Source organism: Scyliorhinus torazame, chromosome 1, assembly GCF_047496885.1.
Source record: "Scyliorhinus torazame isolate Kashiwa2021f chromosome 1, sScyTor2.1, whole genome shotgun sequence".
Classification (NCBI taxonomy): Eukaryota; Metazoa; Chordata; class Chondrichthyes; order Carcharhiniformes; family Scyliorhinidae; genus Scyliorhinus; species Scyliorhinus torazame.
The window spans coordinates 412,720,397-412,739,936 of record NC_092707.1 but is presented as its reverse complement, the minus strand read 5'-3'; the positions used below and the strand labels follow the sequence as shown (position 1 = coordinate 412,739,936).

The window sequence follows — 19,540 nt, the reverse complement described above, 5'->3', positions numbered from 1 at the left end:
TTAGGAGGAACTTCTTCACCAAAAGTGTTGTGAATCTATGGAATTCCTTGCCCAGTGAAGCAGAAGAGGCTCCTTCATTAAATGTTTTTAAGATAAAGATAGATAGTTTTTTGAAGAATAAAGGGATTAAGGGTTATGGTGTTCGGGCCGGAAAGTGGAGCTAAGTCCACAAAAGATCAGCCATGATCTCATTGAATGGTGGAGCAGGCTCGAGGGGCCAGATGGCCTACTCCTGCTCCTAGTTCTTATGCTCTTATGAGAGTTGAGATGGGATTTTTAATTGTTTGAGTGGGAACAAAGATAGCAGTTAAGGGTTACTGTATTCACTGTATTGATTTGCATTGTTTACGTGGCGATTGTCAGCTATTTCCTGGTGTGATGTAAAATATAATTTAGTACTCTAAGTAGTCAAGTTTGTTTAATACACCATATCCCTATTTTTCCCCAAATCACTCCTGGTGTGAGGTGTCATTTCATCACAGTTTTACCAAATTAAGATCAAATATTGGGGTTCCTGTCCCGTATCTCATCCACTGTTTTCGTCTGGTCTGGGATTGTAACATCAGATCCTCAGCAATGGGGTTGACTGTTAATTGCTCGCAAGGGAAATTAGAGATTGGCAATAAATGCTGATCTTGCCAACAATGCCCACATCCCATAAACAAACAAAACAAACTATACACAATAACCGAGAGAAACTGAATTATTCTGTCAAAATTACGGGATTGTTATTTCCGAAGCACGATGAATCCGATGAGCAAACTAAGTCCTGCAAATCCCGTAAGAGTTCCCACAATGATCCAGACAAGCTTCGTCTTCTCAGCGTCAGCCGGGTCTGTGAAAGGAAATCACATGTTTACGGTTAAAGGACGGGGAATGGATTTGATTCTCGTCAGTCGGTGACATTTGAAATGGTAAAGTAGAGACATGAAAGCAGGTGGAATTCAGACTGAGCAGATATTTCTATCTGCTGGACACCTGGAATAACAATGTCAGTTTAAACTCAGATCAATTTGATTTATTGATAATGCGGCAGGCCAATCTTATATCACACACTGACCACTTGCTGGCCATTCTGGCTGACTTGGTAACAGTGCAGCAAAGTTCCACAGCTGGAAAGAAAACCACCAACAGATCCCCAGTGAGTTCCGTTCTGTATCCTCCTCCGTCCACACCAACATTACACTGTAGGGGAGTGACTTTTGGATAGGTGGTGTGTATTGTGTGACCGACACCACTAATGTGACCAGGCGATCCGTATAAACAAGATGAAGTTTGTTTTTAAACATGGAGGAGTTGAGTTGAGGAAAGACAGAGCAATGGGGACTGAGATGAAGGTAAAGTTCTCTATATTGGAAGAGGAAATGTCAATGACACATCAGTTAGCAAGATGGAGTTTGTCTAAAAGATTGTGATTGCAAAATTAACAAGGAAGAATGTAGAGAGTTTTAGATTAATGGAACACCCTCCAAAGAGAATTAACCTATTCAAAAAAGTGACTTAAATGTGTGAGTGGGATTGGGACTAAAGTTCAGAGTAATTGTGTTGATTCAGGTCATTGCCAATGTTGGCTGTGATGGGCAGCGTGCCAGGCTGAAAGGGAGCTAATGGGATGGGTTTTGTTTAGTTTATTCCCTCGAGTTACTGACTGGGGTGAACTCTCCTGCTCTTCTTAAGCTACTGTCATGTGGCCTCCTGCATCTCCCAGAGAGAGCGGACCAGGGCTTGGTTTAAAGTCTCGTCTGATCATCCTCTGATAGAATTGTTCCGAATTCTCAATCATTTTGCTGAAGCAAATTGAGACAAACTATTCCGACTTGTGATATTCATTCTTCAACACGACAAAGATGATATTATCGGGCCATTATCACATTGTTATTTAGGGAGCTTGCTGTGCACAAATTGGCCGATACATTTCCTACATTTAAATAGGGCCCAAGCTTTACAAAGGGTTTAATTGGTTGTAAAGCACTTTGGGACAACTGGAGATGTCAGTAAAGGTCCGTATGGCTTGGATTTTATGGATGGTGAGAGTTCCTTGCTCATCATTCGGAGAGTCGGCGGGGACGACTCGACAACATTGCTGCCATTTCCTGCTCAAATGAACTCCGGTCCGCATTTGGAAAGAAGTCCCAGTCCCTCCATGCACAGCGCTACAGTGGCTGTAAGAGGTACTGCAGCACTGTGCCTGAGACAATGTTCCAGGAACTGCATTGATGGTAAGTAGCAGTGTTCCCAGAAAGGGGCAGTCCAGTGGCGATTTTGGAGTTTTTAAATGTAAACCTCCAAGATTTATTGAGAAGAAAAGAAAATTTAACCACACACAATTACAATTACACAGTTAAAATTGATTTCACAATATGTTCCCCCAAAAGACTCCCTAATTGATCAGACTCATAAATAAAATTCTTCCAGGCAATACTCCCTAATATATGTTTAAATATCAAAATCCAGTTAATATTAACCGAGGCACAACTGCTGTAACTTGACTAAAAGTATCCCACATGATCTCTCAAACCACGTTGCACTCAAATGTGAAAATCAAAGACCTTCAGAAACTGCTTTTCACAGTCCAATACATTTCCAGACTGCCTGGATGGTTGATTCAAACATCACCTACTCCCAGCCCAGAGCTGTTTCCAAGGGATCTTTCCCCAACAGCCAATCCCCAACCAGTTCAACAGCTCTCCTCACATATCCTTTTCCCTTTCATCTTCAATTCCAGTGTGTTCACTCTGTATGGACATTGCGGGCAATTCCCTTTGTCAGAGCAGAGCAGCAGGAGTAGGCCATTCAGCCCCTCGAGCCCTCTGTGTTATTCAACTGGGCTATGGCTGAGTGTTGACCTCAGCACCATTTTCCCTCACTATCCCCATAACCCTCAATATCATTGGCACCTAGAAATCCATCAATCAGTATGTCCTGCACTAGATTATGTGCTCGAGTCTGTGAAGTTGGAAAATGTAACTTGTCCTTACTTATTACAGTGAGCTGGGTTCCATTCCAATCAATATCTCCCCTCACTTCACAATAGTAGATGGCAGCGTCACTGGGCTGAATGTTGCTGATTGTCAGAATGAAGCTGTTACTGGACATGTTTCGAGAAGACTGGAAACGCTCGGAGAAGCCAGGACCCCATCGTGTGTTGTTCAGTATCTCATCTGTTAAAATCCACTCGATGTAAGCTGGTTGTTGTCGGTACCAATGAACATCAGAATGTGTCACAGCGGCGTTATACAGGACGCACTGTAACCGTGCACTCTGACCCTGTCTGATAGATTCTGGAGCAGGAGACTGGATAACCACTGGGGCATCTGCACCTTTGGAGAAACAATATTCATAATTTAAAAGAGTATTTTGGATTTACAAAGTAGCTATGGTAGTTAACCATAGAATCGTTGGTGCCTCACGGCGCCGAGGTCCCAGGTGCGATCCCAGCTTTGGGTCACTGCCCGTGTGGAGTTTGTACATTCTCCCCGTGTCTGCGTGGGTTTCACCCCCACAACCCAAAGATGTGCAGGGTAGGTGGATTGGCCACGCCAAATTGGCCCTTAATTGGAAAAAATGAATTGGGTACTTGAAATTGTAAAAAAAAACGCAGAATCACTGCAGTGGAGAAAGAGGCCATTCAGCCCATCCAGTCTGCACAAACCCTCTGGAAGAGCACCCTTCCTCGGACACTCCCCCACCATCCAAACAAAATCCTTAAATTGGCACCAATACCCATTTGAAGACCGCATTCCACCACCAGCATCAGGAGGGGGTCTCCCCATTTGGATAAAAACGAACCCACTTTGTGTTTCTAATGGTGACCTGGGGGAGTTCCTCATTTTCAAGTACTGGTTGCCATGACATCAGGAAGGGGGCAGGGGGCCTGTGAAGAGCTACCACCCTGTCCAGGTTGCTAACCCCTCTTCCCACAATCTCAACCTATGACCCCAAACCCTCCGACAATCACCTTTGGTCCGACTCCCTCAGCCTGAGCTTGTTGTGGGCCACTGGTTTGACTGGTGTTTGCAATGTGCAGCTCCCTGTCACAGGCACCATGGCCATGTGGAAGGCCCACCGATGTCTATGTATGTGCCTGATCCTTCACAAAGGAAGCAACATGAACCTTTCCCTGGATCTCAGGCCAGTGAGTGAGAGACCCCATCACCTGTATCAAGAAGCGGGCTTTGTGTCCAAAAAATTGTGAACATTTGAGACTTCTGAGAACCACAAGACAGAATATGTGGTGAAGATTAATGAGACTCATGGAAACTGTACTTACTGGTTACATTCAGCTGCGTTCCATTCCCACTGATATCTCCCCACACTGAGCAGTAATAGACGGCAGTGTCACTGGGCTGCACGTTGCTGATTGTCAGGATGAAGCTGTTGGAGTCCATGTGTCTGGAAGGCAGGAAACGCTCAGAGAAACCTGAATCCCGGTCTACATAATTCTTTGCATCAAGTGCTAAAATCTTCTCCCTCTCTTCCCCTGGCAGCTCCCGGTACCAAGAAACTTTTGTGTATCTCACTGCGGCGTTCTGCATGGAGCAGTGGAACCGTGCAGTCTGACCCTCTGGGACACGTTCCACACTCGGAGACTGGATAAGGACTGGAGGTATCTTACCTTTTAAGAGAAAAATATCAACAATTTATAAACAGGTGCTGAGGTTGCAGTCTGGGCTGATTCTCCGCTTTCCCAGCCGCGTGTTTCTCGGTGGCGCGCTGTTCCCAGGCAGCGCGATTCTGCCTTCCCGCTTGTCAATGGGATTTCCATTGAAGCCACGCCACAGGGAAAGCCCCGGGCGAGGGGGCACTGCCGGCGGCAATCGCAACGGCCAGAGAATTGCAGCCTTTCTTTCTGCTTTTCGTAGAAGTGCCACCCTCCGGTCAGAGACTCGGGGGTCCTCGATCACAGGGTCAGACCCATTATTGACCTGTCAATCCCTCCATGCTCACATAATCCAATGGAGCTTCCCAAAAAGAAATGTGGCGGGATTCTCCACTCCCGCGCCGAAGTGCCCACGCCGACGTGAACACCGTCGAGGTTCACGACGGCGGGAAACTGCACCGATCAGGACCGATTCAGGGCCCGATAATGGGCTAGGAGCGGGGCCGCGTCATCTACACGCGCCAGGCCTTGTCACCGCGTAAAGGCGTCGCCGCATACATGACGCGGCCGGCGCCGCATAACTGGCGTCGCCCGCGCATGCGTGGTTGCCGTCCTCTCCGAGTCCGCCCCGCAACAGGATGGCGGACGGATCTTGCGGGGCCGCGGAAGGAGGGAGGTCCTCCTTCAGAGAGGATGGCCCGACGATCGGTGGGCACCGATCGTGGTCCATCCTACATTTGAGGTACCCCTGGTGCAGGATCTCCCCTCCCTCCCCCCACAGGCCGCACCCCCCAGGGTTCCCGTGCTGTCCCCGATGGCAGCGACCAGGTGTGGACGGGGAACCCGCCGTTTCGGCCTGGCCGCTCGCCCCATCCGGGCCTGAGAATAGCGGGGGTGCCGGAGAATCGCCATTTTGGGTGCCTCTGGCGATTCTCCGGCCTGCGGCCCGCGGAACTCGACGGGGCCGATCCCACCGCTTGGAAGAATCGGGGGAGGGCGTCGGACCGGCGTCGCGGGAAATTTTGGTGGCCCAGACAATTCTCCCAACCGTTGCGGGAGTGGAGAATCTCGCCCATGATGTGGGGGTGTGGCTGCCTCTACAGCCACCCGCTGAGTTCCCATCACCTCCACAAGATTCCACCCATTGTCCCGGCCGCACTGAAGCCGCCAGTTAATGTGTTCCTCACTCACATTCAAAGTCTGGGGCAACTATTTTGTGGCCCTTGTCCTATTAGCTGAATGAGTTGCTCAATTCAAGAACAAACCTTTGTTTCTTTAGTCCACATTCCAGCAATTCTCATTGATGATTGGAAAGTGAGCATTGAGCTGCTCAATAGTTTAATAAATCATTGTCGATGCCACCAATCTGTGTGGTCAGGACTGCAGGGAACAAAGCTCAGGAAGAGTTCCCACCTCCGGGAGGGGAGGGCAAAGACAGCAAGCTGGAAAATCTCACACACCTGATGGCCCACACCCTGTGATTCTAAAAGAGATCGCTGCAGATTTAGAGAATGCACTCGTTACAAATTTCCCAAATTCCTTCATTTTAGGAACAATCCACAGGGACATCGGCCGGGATTCTCGCTCCGGGCCGCTGAGATCGGGAAACTCGCTGGGATCGGCGCGGGCGACAGACCCGTTCCCATTCTCTACCCTCCCCCCACCCCCGTGCTGTGCTACCCCCCCCCCTCCCCCTCCCCCCCCCCCCCCCCCCCCTGCAACCTGAAACCTTCTTCCTCACTATTAACCACCAGCTCAATATTTGTGTCTTTCACAAATTTGCTGGGCGCGATTCTCCACTCCCACGCCGGTTGGGAGAATCGCCTGGGCCACCAAAGTTTCCGGGGACGCCGCTCCGACTCCCTCCTGCGATTCTCCCAAGCGGTGGGATCGGCCCCGTCGAGGTCCGCAGGCCGGAGAATCGCCGGAGACACCGAAAATGGCGATTCTCCGGCACCCCTGCTATTCTGAGGCCCGGATGGGCCGAGCGGCCAGGCTAAAACAGCGGGTTCCCCCCGGCGCCGTTCACACCTGGTCGCTCCCGTCGTGAGCGGTGCGTGAACACTGGGGGGTGCGGCCTGTGGGGGGGGGGGGGGGGCGAGGGGGGGATCCTGCACCGGGCTTTACCTGAAATGTGGTGTGGTCCGTGATCGGTGCCCACCGATCATCGAGCCGTCGTCTCGGAAGGAGGACCTCCTTCCTTCCGCGGCCCCGCAAGAGCCGTCGCCCATCTTCTTACGTGCGGACTTAGAGTGGACGGCAACCACGCATGCGTGGATGACGCCCGTTATGCGGCGCTGGCCGCGTCATCTATGCGGCGCCGCTTTTACGCGGGCGACAAGACCTGGCGCGTCTACATGACGCGGCCCCGATCCTGGCTCATTGTCAGGGCCCAAATCGGTCGGAACCGGGGTCGTTCTGCGCCGTCGTGAACCTCAACGGCGTTCACGGCGGCGCGGCCACTTCGGCGTGGGAGTGGAGAATCGCGCCCAGTACTGATCCTCCCTCCACATTCTCATCTGTATCAAACTTCAGCAATGTCTCTCTCTTTTCATCAAGATTCAAGTTCTGGGCGGTCAAGTCACTGTTTTTAAACTCAGTCTTTGTGCAATAACATTATTTGGAATAAAGGTAATAAAGCATCGACATTACTCACTGGTTACATTCAGCCGGGTTCCATTCCCAAAGACTATTCCCCAAATCGAACAGACGTAGACAGTGGAGTCACCGTGCTTCACATCTCTGACTGTCAGAATGTAGCTGTTACCGGGAACATCTCTGGAAGGCTGAAACCGATCAGACAGACCTCCCACCCGGGAAACTTCGCCATTTGCATCATGGCTCAATATCAATTCCTTACTTTGTGAGCGGTACCAATTTACAGTGTATTTATCCACAGTGTAATCTACATTCTTGCTCTGTAAGTCACACAGAAACGTCACTGTTTCACCCTCAGGCACTTTCACAACGTGAGGAGATTGGATAAGAACCAACCCTGTCACATGACCTGTGAACAGAAAATAACTGAAGATCAGAACAAATAAGAAAATACAGAATAGAAGCTGAAACACAAGTTATTATAAAATCCCGTGTAGATCAGGAATTAATATTGTGCATTGTCATCAGTAACTTGTAGCCCAGTTGCTTTATCCACACCCTGAACTTCACTGTCTCACATCGCACTGTACTGACCAATAATGTCAGCCCAGCATTTTGTGCTCAAAGCCTCGCGTCTCAAGTGGGATTTGAACTGAGCCAAGATGGACACAGTGGGGAGGATTTGAGGGATAGAACGATGTCCTGGAGGTGGGTCAGATTGACCAAATGTGTGCTGGAGTTATGAATGGCTGCTTGCAGGCCTTAGAGCCAGGAACAGAATGTATTCAGCCAGGAGCAGTGCAGTTTCCTCTGTTAAGCGTGGTCCAAGTTTAAATTATTGATATAAATGGTAAACAAGAGTCATCCCAGCACAGAACATTGTAGAGCTCCAATTCCCGTCTTCTCTCATTCATTTGTTTATTACCTTATCAAAGGAAATCTAAATATATTACATCTACAAGTTTACCTATGTCGACTCTCTTAGTTAGCTCTTCAAAGAATTCTGTTCAGTGGCATGGTAACACAGAGGTTAGCACTACTGCCTCACAGCACCAGGGACCCAGGTTCAATTTTGGCCTCGGGTGACTGTCTGTATGGAGTTTGCATCATCTCCCCGTGTCTGTGTGGGTTTCCTCCGGGTGCTCCGGTTTCCTCCCACAGTATAAAGATATACAGGTTAAATAGATTGGCCATGGAAAATTGCCCCTTAGTGTTCGGTTACGGGGATAGGGTGGGGGCCTGACCCTGTGTCATGTGCTCTTTCAGAGGGTCGGTGCAGGCTGGATGGGCTGAATGGCCTCCTTCTGCACTGTGGGGATTCTCTGAGTCTATGAATTGATTTGGTCAAGAATGACACGTCCATTTCAAGTCCATGTTGACTATTCATTCTTCTGTTTGTTTTTTAGAGTCTAGATTTTTTTAGTGGTAATTTCATTATGTTTCATACAACTTATGTGATACCAAATTGTCTATAATTCCCAGGACATGTTATATTTCCTTTCTTAAGTGCAACATTTCTCTTAATTTTATTTTAATTGAGATTTCTAATCACATTGTTGGATGTCATTTCCTGTCTGACTTCACTCTCTTTCCTGGCTTCTTGTGGTTTCGCATCAAGGATCCTATCAGAAGCTGAGAAAGATAAAATCCAAAAGTCTATGAAAATTGATAAAATAATCATCTCCCATTGGGCACGATGGGTAAACTGATCTCCTGACCCAACGATCGTCCAACAATCAAACTGGATCTCGAGAATTTCTGACCCCTTTGAGTTCCCAACGCCCCCTGCAGCCTACGGCAACGTTACTGGAGTCAGGAGCCTCAACGCAAGAGGCAGGGTTCTGACCCTCTGGTGGGCAGAACATTCCAAGGTGGCTTTCTGAGATTGTCAACTCTGCTGAGGCACCGAGTGGGACCTCTTCACATCCCCCTCAACATCACCACAGGATTCCCATTGGGAAGCTCGGATCACTCACACTAATTAGATCAGGAAACATGCTCACAAAATTCCTGACTGAAGCATTGAGGCAGAAAAATGCCTGGAGTTGTGTCAGAGTCACTTCAGCCTTCAGCATCTGTACATTAAACATCCTCCTCAGTGTGCTGACCCCCTCAGCTATCCCTACACCTCCCATTCCCAGTCACACAGCCAGCAGTAAATAGGGGCACACAAGTTTGGGGGAAAGGCTTCAAGGGGGTGACTGTTCCTATGAGACGGATCAGGCTCCTCACGGACATGAAAGGGGTCTGGAGGATTCTGGGATGATAATTCAGGAGCAGTTTATGAATGGTGGATTTGAGGAAGAAATCCGCTGGCAAATTAATTCCCTCCATTTAACATTCCAGGACGGAAAATAATCCAATGAAAATCATCCCGCAAATCAGGAGAAATGGGAATTAAAGTATTAACGAGGTTTTGTTAATTTTTAAATCAAATTTAGAGTATCCAAGGAGCAATTTGGAATGGACAATCCACCTACCCTGCACATCTTAGAGTTGTGGGGGTGAAACCCACACAGACACTGGGAGAATGAGCAAACTCCACACAGACAGTGACCCGGGGCCGGGTTTTAACCCAGGTCCTCAGCTCCCTAGGCAGCAGTGCTACGCACTTGCCACCGTGCCGTCCAACGATGTTTTAAACATGAAGAGTGAGACAATTGTGTCTGTGGATTGCCGGCCGCTCGAGTTTCAGAGTGGGATCACTGAGCTGGGGGCTCAGTGTTGTCTCTGAAGCTGTATTTTCCCATTGAACCATGAGAACCCCAAACTATCCCAATTCTTCAACAGGAAAATCTGACTAAAACACACATCACCCCCAATAACCAGAAAATCAACTCAAAAACATAACGATGCGCAAGCAGCCCCAGGTTACTTACCCACCGCCATACAGAGGGTGAGAGTCAGAGCAGAGAGAGCTGGGCAAAACATTCCAAACAAAGTCCTTTTGCAAACACACAATTCTTGTTTCTTTCACACACTCTTCTATTCGATGTTGCTGTGAAAGATTCCGGGATGTCTCAATATTACTTCCTATTTTTACTTCTAGAGGTGTGACAGCACGGTGACATTGAGGTTATGACTGCTGCCACACAGCGCCAGTCACCCGGGTTAGCAATGCTGCCTCACATTGCCAGGGACCCGGGTCAGCTGCTATCTCACAGTGCCATGGACCCGGGTCAGCACGGCTGTCTCATAGTGCCATGGACCCGGGTCAGCACAGCTGTCTCATAGTGCCAGGGGCCCGGGTCAGCACAGCTGTCCCACAGCGCCAGGGACACAAGTTCAATTCCAGTCTTGGGTGACTGTGTGGAATTTGTACATTCTCCCCGTGTCTGCGTGGGTTTCCTCCGGGTGCTCCGGTTTCATTCCACAGAGAAAAGATGCACAGGTTAGGTGGATTGGTCATGCTGAATTGTCCCTTAGTGTCCAAGGCTATGCAGGTTAGGTGTATTGGCCATGCTAAATTGTCCCTCAGTGTCTAAAGATGTGCAGGGTAGGTGGATTGGTCATGCTAAATTGCCCGTACTATTCAAAAGCTTACATGGTGACATGGGGATAGAAGTTGGGCGGCACGGTAGCACAGTGGGTAGCACTGTTGCTTCACAGCTCCAGGGTCCCAGGTTTGGGTCACTGTCTGTGCGGAGTCTGCACGTTCTCCCCGTGTCTGCGTGGGCTTCCTCCGGGTGCTCCGGTTTCCTCCCACAAGCCGCGAAAGACGTGTTGTTGGTGAATTGGTCATTCTGAATTCTCCCTCTGTGTACCCGGACAGGCGCCGGAATGTGGCGACTAGTGTTAACGTAAGCCTACCTGGGACAATAAAGATTATTAAAAAACAAAATTAAGTGTGGAGGAGTGGGCCTTGGCGGGGGGCTCGTTCACAGGGTCAGTATAGACTTAATGGGCCCAATGGCCTCCTCATGCACTGTCGGGAATGTTTCTGTGATTCTCTGATTCATTCCCATGGAACAGATTGGGTTAGTGAGGGACATTAAAGTAGTTTTGGGGATGATAATTTAGGGGCCCCTGCAGCAGACTTCAGCAAGATTCACCCTGCGTCTCCACAGATACTCGGAGAGCTCGTCAGTACTGAGCAGTGGAAATGGCTCCATTTTATTCTATAGAAAATGGTCTCGATCCCCTCACTCTGATGGTGTTTTTAAAAAATAAATTTTGAGAACCCAATTCATTTTTTCCAATAAAGGGGCAATTTTGTGTATCCAATCCACCTACCCTGCACATCTTTGGGTTGTGGGGGTGAAACCCACGCAAACACAGGGAGAATGTGCAAACTCCACACGGACAGTGACCCAGAGCCGGGATCGAACCTGGGACCTCGGCAACGTGCTAACTACTGCGCCACCGTGCTGCCCTCCTGATTCCAGGGATGGCAGGACTGACGTATGAGGAGAGATTGATTAGGTTAGGATTGTTTTCGCTGGAGTTCAGACGAATGAGGGGGGATCTCATAGAGACTTATAAAATTCTATTTATCTAATTCTAGTCGCCGTAAATGCCATCTTATTGATCGAGATCGGAACTCCTCTGAACCTTGAATGAAAATTTGAATGGAACCTCTGCCCCTCCCACCCTTTCCTCAGTCTCGTCTGATCCCTAATTGGCAAATATGTCTCCTGCAAGAAGACTACTTCTGCGCGGAGAGTCCGCAAATGAGTAAACACCCGAGACCTTTGAACCCGACCATTACCCCCTCACCTTCCCTTTCTGTGGTCCACCTTGAACTTGAACACAGGGAGGTGCGTGACAATGAGCTACCTGTGAACCACTGACCCGAGAATACAGGAAGAATGAATAGAATTGTACATTTGCAAAAGGACATTGTTTGGAATGTTTTGCCCAGCTCTCTCTGCTCTGACTCTCACCCTCTGTATGGCGGTGGGTAAGTAACCTGGGGCTGCTTGCACATCGTTATGTTTTTGAGTTGATTTTCTGGATATTGGGGGTGATGTGTATTTTTAGTCAGATTTTCCTGTTTAAGAGTTGGGATAGTTTGGGGTTCTCATGGTTCAATGGGAAAATACAGCGTCAGAGACAACACTGAGCCTCCAGCTCAGTGATCCCACTCTGAAACTCCAGCGGGCGGCAATCTACAGACACAATTGTCTCTGTCTTCATGTTCAAAACATCACATTGTCCCGGTTCAGTGACGAGGAACAGTTTTTGAAAAGAGTTATTGGAAGACTAATGCCACCTGTGGGATCACTCCCCACAGTGAGGTCAACACCATCAGGGTGAGGGACAGCACGGTATCACAGTGGGTTAGCACTGTTGCCTGACGGCGCCAAGGACCCGGGTTCGATCCCGACTCTGGGTCACTGTCCGTGTGGAGTTTGTACATTCTCCCTGTGTTTGTGTGGGTTTTAAAAGTTTATTTGAAAAAAACTCCCTGGAATCAGTCTGGTAAACCTTTACTGCTCACCCTCGAGAGCAAGAACATCCTTCCTCAGGAAAGGAGGCCAAAACTACACAATATTTAATAAATGTTTCATTAAAGTTTTCCAATGAACGTTTTACATAACAAAAATAGAAATACAGATAGTAATAAACAATAACAAGAAACATATCCCAAAGTTTACAGTGAAACTACTGACACAACAGAATTTAAAAAAAACAGAACAAGGTGGGTTTTGTCTCCATGCCCAACTCACATTGTATCAACAGTACCCCCACCTGAACCCCCTCGCCCCTCCCCCCCAGGATGCTGCTGCTGCTGACACTTACGGCTCCCCTCGAAAGTCAAGGAAAGGTTGCCACCGCCGGGAGAACCCCATCAAGGACCCTCTCAAGGTGAACTTTACTCGCTCCAGACTGAGGAACCCCGCCATATCGCTAACCCAGGTCTCCACACCCGGGGGATTCGAGTCCCTCCACATTAGCAAGATCCGTCACCGGGCTACCAGGGAGGCAAAGGCCAGTACCTCGGCCTCTTTCGCTTCCTGCACTCCCGGATCCTCCGACACCCCAAATATCGCTACTGTTGGACTCTGCTTCACCCGAGTGTTCAAAATCCTGGACATCACCCTCGCAAACCCCTGCCAGAGTTCTTTAAGTGCCGGGCATGCCCAAAACATATGGGCATGGTTCGCCGGACTCCCTGCACATCTCGAGCAACTGTCCTCCACCCCAAAAAACGTACTCATTCTTCCCGCCGTTATATCCGCCCGATGCACCACCTTAAACTGGATTAATCCGAGCCTGGTACATGATGAGGAGGAGTTCACCCTGCTCAGCGCGCCGGCCCACAGACCCTCATCCAGCTCCTCACACAGCTCCTCCTCCCACTTGCCCTTCAAATCCTCCTCTGAGGCTTCCTCCACCTCCTGCAGCTCCTGATATATGTCCGACACCTTCCCCTCCCCTACCCAGATGCCAGACACCACCCTGTCCTGGATCCTACGAGGGGGTAGCAGCGGAAATGTCCCCACCTGTTTTCTAAGAAAGTCTTGAACCTGTAGGTACCTGAACGCATTCCCCGGGGGCAGGCCGAACTTCTCCTCCAGCACCTGCATGCTAGGGAAAGTCCCGTCTATAAACAGGTCTCCCATCCTCCTAATACCTGCTCTATACCAGCCTTGGTATCCCCCATCCAACCCACCCAGAGCAAATCTGTGGTTATTCCATATCGGGGTCCACACCGAGGCTCCCTCCTCTCCCCGTGTCTCCTCCACTGCTCCCAGATCCTCATTGCTGCTGTCACCACCGGACTAGTGGTGTATCGCGCCGGTAAGAACGGCAGCGGAGCCGTAACAAGTGCCCCTAGACTGGTGCCTCTACACGACACCACCTCCAACCGCCCCCACGCCGCCCCCTCCTCCATCATCCATTTCCTGATCATGGCCACATTGGCCGCCCAGTAATAACTGCAGAAGTTCGGCAGAGCCTGTCTCGTCCCCCGGTGCAGACTGAAATATTCCGACCTTAGCCGGTTTGTGGACACACTCGCTGCAAGGGCCTGATACAGCAGCTTGACACACCCTATAAATCCCTCCCCAAATCCAAACCTGCCTAGTGCGTCCCACAGATACTCCCACTCCACCCTGTCAAAGGCCTTCACTGCGTCCATCGCAGCCACCACCTCCACCTCCACCCCCCCCCCCCCCAAGCCATCATGATAATATTCAGGAACCTCCTCACATTCGCGTTCAGCTGCCTGCCCTTAACAAACCCCGTCTGGTCCTCCCCAATCACTCCCGGGACACAGTCCTCTATTCTGGTGGGCAGAATTTTTGCCAACAGCTTGGCATCCACGTTCAGGAGCGATCTCGGCCTGTAGGACCCACACTGAAGCGGATCCTTCTGCTTCTTCAGGATAAGCGAGATCAATGCCTGCGACATTGTCGGAGGGAGGATCCCTTTCTCCTTTGCCTCATTGAAGGTTCTCACGAGGAGCGGGCTCAACAGCTCCGAGAACTTCTTATAAAATTCTACGGGGAAGCTGTCCGGGCCCGGGGCCTTGCCCGTCTGCCTGCCTGCCGGCCCCCTGACTACCTCCTCCTACCCAATCTGGGCCCCCAGTCCCTGCACTCGCTCTGCTTCCACCCTTGGGAACCTCAACCGGTCCATGATCCGCCTCATCCCTTCCCCCTCCCCGGGGGGGGTGGGGGGGGTGGGGGGGGGGGGGTGGGTTCCGACTTGTATAACCTTCCATAGAACTCCCTGAAGACTTCATTGACCCTCTCTGGGCTCAGCACCATGTTGCCTTCCCTATCCTGCACTCCTCCAACCTCTCTGGCCGCCTCCCTCCTGCGCAGCTGGTGCGCCGCCTTCTCCCCATACTCATAAACTGCCCCCTTCGCTTTCCTCAGCTCCGCCTCCGCCTTCCCCGTGGACAGCAAGTCAAACTCCGCCTGTAATTTCCGGCGCTCGTTCAACAGCCCCCCTCTGGGGCCTCCGCGTACCTCCTATCTACCCTGAGTATCTCTCCCACCAGTCTCTCCCTCTCCGCCCTCTCCTTCTTCTCTCTGTGGGACCTAATGGAGATTAACTCTCCCCTACTGACCGCCTTCGGAGCCTCCCAAACCACTGCCACTGTCACCTCTCCTGTGTCATTTGTTCCCACATAATTCTCAATACTCCTCCTTATCCGCACGCACACCTCTTCGTCCACCAGCAGCCCCACATCCAGTCGACAGAGAGGGCGCTGACCCCGTTCCACCCCAGTCGCAGGTCCACCCAGTGCGGGGCATGGTCCGAGACCGCAATGGCCGATCTTTCTACCCCCTCCACCCTCGGGATTAACGCCCTACTCAACACAAAGAAGTCTATTCGTGAATAGACTTTATGGACATGGGAGAAAAAGGAAAACTGCTTCATCCTTGGCCGTGTAAACCTCCAGGGGTCCACTCCCCCCCCATCTGGCCCATGAACTCCCACAAGGCCCTGGCCGCCGCCGGCCTCTTTCCCGTTCTGGATTTGGAATGATCCAAGCCCAGATCCAAGACCGTATTAAAGTCCCCTCCCATAATCAGTTGACTTATCTCCAAGTCCGGGATCCTACCCAGTACACGCGTCATAAAGTCCGCATTGACCCAGTTCGGGGCATATATATTCACTAACACCACCCGAGCCCCCTGCAGCTTGCCACTCACCAATATATACCTGCCCCCCTTGTCCGCCACGATACTCCCCGTCTCAACCGCCACTCATTTACTGACCAAAATAGCCACTCCACTGGTCTTTGAGTCTAACCCCGAGTGAAACACCTGTCCAACCCATCCTTTCCTTAGCCTCGTCTGGTCCGCGAGCTTTAAGTGCGTCTCTTGCAACATGGCCACGTCTACCTTCAACCCCTTCAAATACGAGAACACGCGGGACCGCTTGACCAGCCCATTCAGGCCCCTCACGTTCCATGTGATCAGCCTGCTTGGGGTGGCGGGGGTGGTGGGGGGGTAACCATCCCCCCCCATCCCGCCGACTAGCCATCTCCCTTTTTCGGCCAACCGCGTGCCCCGGCCTCCCTCCTCCAACTCTCCCCCCGGCCGACTCGCCATCCATACCCCTCACCTGGCTCCCCTTCAGTCAGCAAAGCAGCACCCCTCCCCCCCCTTTCCCCCCCCCCCCCCCCCAAACCCCGCCCCCCCCCCCCGGCCAAGCATCCGCTGAGCTCTGGTTTCCCCCCCATTTTGCTTCCGTGAGTCAGCTCACCCATGCTGACCCCGGCCGCTCCCGCCTCTATATATCCACCCTTAACTTGTTGCCCCCTTCGGGCCACCCTAACCCCCCCCCTCCCCCACAGGGTAGAGGGGCAAGCGCCATCTGGGACCTCCCCGTGCCCCGGACAGCCCGTCCCGGGCGATTCCCACCCCCTAGCACCGAACACCTGTAAAACAAAACACCTGGAAAACAAGCAAAACAAACAACAAACCCCAACCAAACTAGGGCAGACATGCCCATAAACTTATGCTTTACCCGCAGTCCTCCCCTCGGTCCCTACACACCCGCACATTTCACCCCCATACAACAGTCCCTTAGTTCAGGTCCGGCTTCTCCTGCCTGATGAACGACCACGTCTCGTCTGGGGTATCAAAATAGTGTTGCCTGTCCTGGTATGTTACCCACAGTCTCGCCGGGTGCAGGAGCCTAAACCTCACCCCTTTGGCGTGAAGGACCGCCTTTGCCCGGTTAAACCCTGCACGCCTCCTCGCCAGCTCAGCTCCCAGGTCCTGGGAAATTCGGATCTCGCCACTCTCCCACTTCCTGCTCCGCTCTTTCTTCGCCCACCGCAGGACTCGCTCCCGGTCTGCCAAGCGCTGAAACCGTATCACCATCGCCCTCGGTGGCTCGTTTACCGTCGGCTTTCCAGCGAGAACCCTGTGCGCCCCATCCAGCTCCAAGGGCCGTGGGAAGGCCCCCGCGCCCATCAGCGTCCCCAATATTGTGGCCACGTACGTGCTCGCGTCCTCCCCCTCCGCTCCTTCAGGAAGGCCCAGGATCCGCAGATTGTGGCACCGAAATCTGCACTCAAGGCCATCCAGCCTCTCCTGCCATCTGTTATGGAGCGCCTCATGCGCCTCCACTTTCACCGCCAGGCCCAGGATCTCGTCCTCGTTCTCCGCCACCTTCCTCCTCACCTCCTTGATCTCCTTTTCCTGCGCCTTCTGGGTCACCACAATTCTCTCCATGGCGGCCAGCATCTCCCTTTTCAGCTCCATGAAGCAGTTTTTCAGGAGCTCCTGCTGTTGTCTGGCCCACTGGGCCCACACCTCCCGATATTCTCCGGCCGCCATTTTGTCCTGCCGGACCTTCTCGATCTTCTTCCCCGGGTTCGCGCATCTGCCGGCTCCGCACCTGGTCCTCTCCATGCACCAGCGGGGGGGGCTCTCCCACGTCAGTTCCCATGCCGGTCCCTCCTGTTAATTGCCGCCGCCGCTCCTTTTAGCGGCCCGAAACACCGATCCCGGCGGGAGCTGCCGTTCGCGTGACCTAGCAGGTCATGGCCGCTACTGGAAGTCTACAGACAATATTTAGGTGTGGCCGCACCAAGGCCCTGTATAATTGCAAAAACACATTCCTGCTCCTGTACTCAACCTCTCGCAATGAAGGTCAACATGCCATTCGCCTCCTTTACCACCTGCTGTACCTGCATGCTTACCTTCAGCGAATGGTGCACAAGGACACGCAGGTCCCGCTGCACTCTCCCCTCTCCCAATTTACAACCATTCAGGTAGTAATCTGCCTTCCTGTTTTTCCATCCTCACACTTATCCAAATTATACTGCATCTGCCATTGATTTGCCCACTCGCCCAACCTGTCCAGATCATGCTGTAGGATCGCTGCATCCTCATCACAGTTCACCCTCCCACCCAACTTGGTGTCACCTACAAACATTGAGATGTTACATTTTGTTCCCTCATCCAAATCATCAATATCTCTTGTGAATAGCTGGGGTCCCAGTATCGATCTGTGTGGTACCCCACTAGTTACTGCCTGCCAATTTGAAAAGGACCCAATAATCCGTGCTCTTTGTTTCTGCTCTCCCAACCAGTTTTCTATCCACCTCAATACACTTCCCCAATTCCATGCACTTTAATATTGCACGATAATTTCTGATGCGGGACTTTGTCAAATGTCTTCTGAAAGTCCAAATATATCACATCGACAGGCCCCTTGTCAACTCTACTACATACATTTTCAAAGAATTCCATTTGATTTGTCAAGCATGATTTCCCCTTCATAAATCCCTGCTGACTCTGACTGATCTTGCCACAGCTTTCTAAATGTCCCGCTACAAAGTCCTTGATAATGGATTTGAGAATTTTCCCCACTGCCAATGTTAGGCTTACTGGTCTATAATTCCCTGCTTTCTCTCTGTCTCCCTTTTTGAATATTGGAGTGACATTAGCCACCCTCCAATCAGCAGGGACTGCTCCAGAATCTATAGAATCCTGGAAGATGACCACCAATGCATCCACTATTTCCAGAGCCACTTCCTTCAGTATTCTGGGATGTAGATTATCAGACCCTGGGGATTTATCCGCCTTCAGTCCTATCAATTTCCCCAACACCATTTCTCTCCTAATATTGATCTCCCTCAGTTCTTCCCTCTCACTCAGCCTTTCAATCTCCAACATTTCTGGTATCTAATTTGTCCTCTTTTGTGAAGATAGAACCAAAGTATGTATTCCATTGCTCAGCCATTTCTTTGTCACCAATTATACAATCCCCCATTTCTGTCTGTAGGGGGCCGACATTTGTCTTTACCAATCTCTTTCTCTTTATGTATTATAGAAACTGTTATAGTCTGTCTTTATGTTCCCTGCAAGCTTACTTTCGGACTGTATTTTCCCCTTGTTAATCAATCACTTGATCCTTTTTTGTTGAATTCTTTACTGCTCCCAATCCTCAGACTTATTATTTTTCTTGGCCAATCTGTGTGCTTCTTCCTTGGATCGGATACTATCCCGAATTTCCTTTGTAAGACAGAGATTGGTCCTCTTACCCAAGCGAGACAAGCGAGGCCAGCAGCGCGGGTTCAATTTCTGTACCAGTGACAAATCCCAAATTTCTTTACCCGTCAGTCTGGCCTCAATAAAAGTCGAGATGGATTTGCAGGTACAGCATTAGTTATTTTATTTAGCTTGCAAGCTTGTTTCATTTCACAGAAGCATAGGACACATCTAGTCTCCTACATCCCGGAAAGCGAATGAACAAAGAGACAAAGGGATCTCTGCAAATCAATTCAAATGGTATCAAGTTTCACATACACGATTCCCATAGGTCAGCCTATACCCCTCCTGGCCTAGTCAGACATTCTGATTGGCTCACTTCCAATCCCTTCCTCTGGCCCCTATTACCCAGCATCCTTTTCTCCTCCATTGGTGG

At 50.7% G+C, this 19,540-nt stretch overlaps 1 protein-coding gene across 1 annotated transcript; it reads right to left on the bottom strand.

The window, feature by feature from the left end:
• Positions 1-403: 403 nt before the first annotated feature.
• On the bottom strand, positions 404-10,087 carry LOC140429271 (uncharacterized). The gene is made up of 5 exons (XM_072516056.1): positions 10,078-10,087; positions 7,257-7,607; positions 4,271-4,615; positions 2,979-3,320; positions 404-835 (listed from the first exon to the last, which is right to left on the bottom strand). The coding sequence occupies exons 1-5, from the start codon at positions 10,085-10,087 to the stop codon at positions 729-731; spliced, it is 1,155 nt and encodes a 384-aa protein (XP_072372157.1). The 3' UTR covers positions 404-728.
• Positions 10,088-19,540: the final 9,453 nt, after the last annotated feature.